Source organism: Magallana gigas, chromosome 5 (genome assembly GCF_963853765.1).
Source record: "Magallana gigas chromosome 5, xbMagGiga1.1, whole genome shotgun sequence".
In the NCBI taxonomy this organism is placed as follows: Eukaryota; Metazoa; Mollusca; class Bivalvia; order Ostreida; family Ostreidae; genus Magallana; species Magallana gigas.
In genome coordinates this window covers 3,150,332-3,157,020 of record NC_088857.1, presented here as the reverse complement: position 1 = coordinate 3,157,020, position 6,689 = coordinate 3,150,332, and the positions used below count along the sequence as shown (strand labels likewise).

Here is a 6,689-nt window from a genome sequence, read left to right as displayed (position 1 = left end):
CCGAATGGAGAAAAGATGTAAACATTTGCGTTTATAAATCTCCGTAAGAAGTTTGTTTTCGTTCCCGTGAAATTCTCCGGGTAAAAACAGATGAGGTATCAATGACGAAATTTTGGATTTCTCCCTTAAAACGATATTAATTGTTCTTCATTGACAGGTATGTTTATTCTAATTAAAAATAATAAAAAAAAGTGATGGAAACAATAACTGGGGAGTTAAATTCTTAAAGTCTTATAATGCAACATACCGTGAAATGTACTAAAATCAAAACTGTTAGAAATGAAGTCGAATACACACTGTAGTGTTTTTGATAACAATACAATTAAAACAATGTACTTAGCATATGACAATGATTTTGTATATCTTGTATTGATTCTTTTATAGTACCGATGACGTTAATCAAGTATGGACCCAACATGTTTACAAACAAAAGAATTTGACGGATACACAAATGTTTACCATAAATACAACAAAAATCAGGATTTTGTTCCGAAACTATGCATTCTAGCATTAAGACCGCTGTGGCGCTTCTGTTTGAGTCAATCGCCTTTCCCTCTTTTTTTGAAAATTCTTTTCATACGAGAGACAATATAATTACGACTAAATTTGTGAAGAAATATATATAAAAAAGTAGGACAACGAATTTGCAAAATATCACAGCTTTAAAAATATTTATTCAATGCATAATATAAGGAGCTGATCATACTTTATTCTGCCTTGCATATGATTTATCACAGTTTTTTTGAAAAAAAGAAACAAGCAGCAGAAGGTTCAATCAAGTCGTGTTGTCACATTTAAAATAGAAATGATCAATCACATGATCAGACCGTACATTTTTTTCACTTCATGTCGGAATTTAGAATCCCGGAAACTGTAAATGAATGGGTTAATGGCGCTATTGATGAAATAGGACCACACGAAAGTATAGTAAAACTGACCGCCGATCAGCGTCATGGAGCAGTCAAACGCAGGGTTCACAAAGAATATCACCGACAACACGTGATGTGGAATGGCGCTCAGTATATAGGCCAAGGTCACGGTAAACAGCGTCCCCGTGGTCCGCTTCAGCGTCGCCTGGGAGATGGGCGAGGGCCGGTTCTCGTTTTTGGGCTTTACTTGTGGAGACTCCTCTGCAAACTGGACCGATCCCGTCTGCACGCTATCCCGGAAATAGGTGTGCACGTAAATTTTCCGCCCTATGACGACATAGATACCGATGAGAGCAGACGATACGGCGAGGAAGAATAGAATATGAAATATGTGGAACAGAGCCAGATGTTGCAGTGTTTTACCACTAGCCAGGCATCGGAAACCCTACAATTCAAATTGAACAAAGTGAGTGACTGTTTAGATATCATAAATTGACCAATTAATCAATTCTCCTATTATGATGATGGTTAATAACATTTGTAATAGTCCTGCAGGACGACTATCACAAATAAAGGCTTCAAAAGAAAACTCTAAACATTTATAGATCGCTGCGATTTGAAGTAAATATTTTAGAGTTTATTGTTTTACCAATATTTTTGCTTGGTTTTAAATATAAATATCCCGTGAATAGTTAAGCATTGATAAAAATGTGAAAATAGAAGAGAAAATATTCATATGAAATCGTGATCATATCACTGCAGCAATTTAATTTCTAATCACCATTAATCCTGGAATTCCCGTGGGTTCGTCGGTGATTCCGTACAGGACCAGAGCGGGCCACGACAGCAGTAAACTTATCCCCAGACACGCCGCACACATCAGCCGGGCCTGAGAGGTGGTAATCTGGGTCCCCAGTGGGCGTGTCACCTTCCGGCATCGATCGATCGCAATAACAACAAGGGCACACGTGGAACAGATCGAGGCAAAATACAGAATAAACCTGTAGGTTTTACAGAAGACTTCAGACTGAAAAGTGACGGCGTTACACAGGTAGATGATCACCAAAGGTGCGCTGACAGAACAGTTAAATATGTCCAGAATAGCCAACCATAACACATATATCCGGTAATTTGAATTTTTGAATTTGCGGGTGTACACGTAGATCACATGGGCATTTCCAACCAAGCCAATCACAATTAGAATTGCCAGAAATATGACCCCGCCAATCAAGCGCGCCACTAATATCTGATTGGCTAACTCAAGAGTGATGTTCCTGTCTCTAGGGAGATAGTCCTTGACCCAAGTGTGGCAAGTAAGGTTAAGGTCATCGCCGGACATCATCTAAATTTTGTAAGATCTACTTTGATAACATTTCAGCTCAACTGGAAAAGAGAAGAAAGATCGAAATTATGCAAATATTAAACAGATGGTCTTTCGATTAAACAATGTAAATACTAAATACGTTTTCTTGGGTGATTGATGCCTTAATAAAAGTAGTAAGCTTCATAAATACAAAAATACCACATCATAAAATATGAAACGGATCATTGCAAAAAAATAAAAAATAAATGCATAGCACTCTAACGCAATATTGTTTCAGCAACGAATGCTAGCCCATTTATATAACCGTTGGAGAAAACATTTCACTGTTTACATTAACATCTTTCTCCCTCTTAACATTGCTTCGGTTATCTATATTAACTTTATTAAGTGGATAAAAAGTTCGTAAATTATCATTATTGTCGATAACGTTTTGCTTCCTGTACATTCGAGATTCGGTTGTAAAACGTTTGTCAGAAGCTGCATGAACACAATCGAGTTTCTAAACATCCAAGTTAACGAAAACTAACACATATGTATAGATGCAGCAATGAATCAAACAAAATATTAGCTCCGTATCCATTCCAGGGAATCTCTTTTTCAGTTTTAATTAATCAAATAAAACAGATTATTGGATTAAACCAAGAAGCTCTAAATAAGGACACTCTACTTTCATATAGTACTTGGGATACTTGGTTCGCCTCAGCGCCGGATATTTCATTGGGAAGTCGTACTCTCTTAAAGGAAATCGGCGATGGAATCACTTCCGGTTTAGGCTGATCTAACACGATGGCCTAATGGCGGTGATCCGCTACTAGTTCAAGCCGTGACTGATCATAATAAACCACACACTCTGTGGGATTATCTCTCTTATTTCGAGCTTACAAAGATTAACTGGTGTTGCATGACCAAAACTTTTATCAGACATTTCATTTTAAAAGATCAACTCCTGCCTCCATCAATTTGACATAAAAATCAAAGTAGATTTTCTCTGGCTTTTTGACACAAAACGTAGAAAGTTTTTTGATACGAACATGTGAAGAATTATGTGAATCTTTGCCTTTAAAACTCCTTTAGGTAAGAAAAACAGCAAAACACTGAATTTGAAGACAGAATAACCTTTTTAAGGACACGGGTCAACATGTGTCCTTCCAAAAATAATCTCCTTTCACAATTCAGCAGTGCTTTAGTGAATAATTTTCATGTACAATGTATGTCACTTGTGATCGACACACAAAACTGATAAATTAACTTCAATTTGATTTCGAAATAATTACCTATAGATATTTGGACGACGCGTGCTATTGTATGAGTGTATCCAAAGTAATAAATCACCACGTTAAAAAAATAAAAAATAAGGATATTAATGACCATGGTATGCAAATCAACACATTAACTAAGATGTAACAGTTGTTTATTACATAACACTTCATTTTTATAAATGATGCAACGTATGATGCAATTATTTTTCATTCGCATATTGCATATATTTTTGCATCAGGAAAGCCATAAGGTTTCAAGAAATACGTTGTAGGTAATTATATAACACCCCCACCTTTTACCCACCTTCAATACGCCCACCGCGATAAGTTTGGAATGTGGTGAATAGTGTTTAATTAACTGATACATGTCAAAATCGTCTAAGTTCTTACAAAGATGATTCAATTCACAATTGTACATAATGGGGACATACGCACATGCATGTGATCTCCGTAAACAGGATTAGGTATATACAGTTTACCTGTTTCCTGGAAAACACTAGTCAAATCAACAATAAATGAAATAAAAAATGACACATACATATAGACCAGACCCCCCCCCCCCCCAAAAAAAAAAAAACAAAACAAAAAAAAAACAACAAAAAAAACAACAAAAAACAAAAACAAAACAAAACAAACAAACAAACGAAGCGAGAAATCACTAGTCCAGGGTGTTTTTGTTACATCCATTACATATGTAAGAGGAATGTAATGAATTCATTCTCGATATTTTTTAGTAGTTGCATGAAGATCTAGAATTTAATGAATCAAATATAATTGAATCTTATTTCGAGTCATTTGTTCCCATTGTTTAGAGTAGTTATGCCTACTTCTGACTGAATTATAATACTGACTCTAGGAATAGACTACTATAACAGTAAAATACTTCCCTGTACAAGCGTCAAATATTAACCATTTTTGTCGTTTCATTAAAAAAAACCCAGTAAAATAAACGATAAAGTCAGACATACTCACATGTGCTGAGCCATTAGTTTCTCTCTGTTCTGACCTCTGTGGTCATGTCCATTACTTAGCGTTATGAAAACATCCCACAGACAACCAAAACACAAACCACCAACAGGGCGAACGTTGGAGCAATTTCAAACACCGCACCACGCCACTATTGTCTCTCTGTAGTCAGTGGCTAAAATCTATAGGTCCCCGATTAACTTCAATCAACAATATTGTTACAGACGAAAGTAAACGTGTACGATAGAACAAAATGGCAGCTAGTAGACTTATTGAATCGTTTTGGATGGCTGGTCGGGACGGGGGTCCCCTTTGTTGATTGTTGAATGATTTTGTGGTCAGAAGTCCGCGATGCGTTAGGTGTCGCTTGATCATACATCGACAAATCACTCATTACGCCGCTCATATATATAAAGTGTTTATCTCCACACGTGCGCTGTGCACTGAGGCTACACGGCCTCTCACAGCAAGACAATTACATCAATCTAATGATGCATATTATGTATCGTATATAAGTGGGAGAGATTTTCTAAACTTCACATCTGTCATTTGTTCATCAAAATATCATGTAATCGGGCGAGGTCGTCAGTAGTCAGTTCTTCCGGTTAACTTGAATGATGTTACTATTCACCTTATTTGAAATTCCTGGTATTTTTTGTTGATTTTTTAAAATTCTACATTTATTTAGTGTCCATTGATTATGAATGTAATTTAATTTTATGCTGTACAACATTCTTGTTTCCTTTTGCTTCTGTGGGGTAGTGACAATTTGTCTTATAACACAAACTGCTTTATTTTTTCAGTAGTTCAAAACTTTATTAAAGAGTATAGACTTTAATAATTAATTTTTTCTTGTTTTTGTTATTCTATACTGTATATCAACACTGTTTACTATTTCTTCGCAAATACTTTGTTAATGCATATTTATGAATATTACTATTATAAAGTAAATAACTATAAGTAACTAATATCAAAATGATAATTGTGTATATATTGAATGTATTATCATTAGGAAAAGAACACATAAGTTGTTAGATGTAAGAACTTGTTTCCAATTTTCTCCTGTAATTAAACAATAAAATATGTTCAAATCAAATATATTCTCAAATAATTTTTATTACCAAAATGATTTTAGGGTGTCTTTTTTGGGCAAGTCCATTATGACGTCATAATTGATTGGATCTATTTTTTCCTGTCCTATAGAAAATAAAACAGTTTTATCCATTTCATTTGAAATCCTATAAAAATTATACCTATGTTCAATTTGATATCATTTTAACGTTTTAAAGAAAGGTAATGAACATTCTGTATGCCGTTTTTTGACAAACTGAATGCATTCTGGGTGTATTTCATCCGTCAAAACGGAAGAATAGTTGTACCTTTTTTCTTCATTTTTCATTGAAAATGAAACGCTTTTCATCTTAAAATCAAGTCCCAATACACCTTTTAAAACCATACTACATGTTTTAATTGTAAAGAAGCATCCTTGAAAGAATTCATATATCACGACGGGGGCAATGCCAAGGTAACATATTAAGCCGATGATCTGGCGAACAAAATGTCCTCGTATCGTCGGCTAAAGAAACATAATAATGATCGCCAAACACAGGCATCGGACGACGCGCAGCAGTCACTTTTATTCCTAGAAACACCGATATCTCCAATATTTTGAATATTCATCGGTCGGTGAATCGTCACCCGATCATCGAACGTTGAGCCACAATTTGATTTTAACGGTCGGACAATTACATAAAAATTTGGCAAATGCTGTATATTCACTTATAACCACGTGGACATTACCCTATTTTATTGACGAAAAAAAAATCTGAAGCAAGGCGCCGTGCGCCTGACCGCCCCTTATCGACCTGTAGACGGTAGCTGTTTAACGTTATCCATGTACGTATGGCCGATCATCCATCAGCCGATTTTCCAAAATCGCCAAAGAGAACAGTCGACCCTCGGCCGATTTTCGGTCGTCAATCGGCGTCTGCAGGCCGACATGTATTAAAGAAAATTCCAAATGCCTAAATGTCGACCGACCGACGACAGACATAACGCGGGGGTGTTAAGGAAGCATATGGGCAATTTGCCGTCTTATTTTGACTGTTGTATTCAAAATCGTGAAATTAAATAATTATTTTGAATAAGATCAAAAACTTAGTATTATCCTTTAAAATAGATGTCAGTGCAATAAAATCGGGTAGTACATCACTGCCACATTGGTGCATTATCACGTGACAACTATAAATAGCTTAAGTATATTCCTTAACA

General features: G+C 35.6%; 1 protein-coding gene across 2 annotated transcripts; it reads right to left on the bottom strand.

The window, feature by feature from the left end:
* Positions 1 to 652: 652 nt before the first annotated feature.
* Positions 653 to 4,579, bottom strand: LOC105337375 (neuropeptide Y receptor type 4). 2 transcript variants are annotated; one of them, XM_011442081.4, is made up of 3 exons: positions 4,425 to 4,579; positions 1,651 to 2,252; positions 653 to 1,314 (listed from the first exon to the last, which is right to left on the bottom strand). In XM_011442081.4, the coding sequence occupies exons 2-3, from the start codon at positions 2,209 to 2,211 to the stop codon at positions 814 to 816; spliced, it is 1,062 nt and encodes a 353-aa protein (XP_011440383.3). In that variant the 5' UTR covers positions 2,212 to 2,252; positions 4,425 to 4,579; the 3' UTR covers positions 653 to 813. The 2 variants fall into 2 exon arrangements, with proteins under 2 accessions (XP_011440383.3, XP_011440384.3); XM_011442082.4 differs by having other exon boundaries at positions 4,421 to 4,560.
* Between the last annotated feature and the right edge of the window lie 2,110 nt (positions 4,580 to 6,689).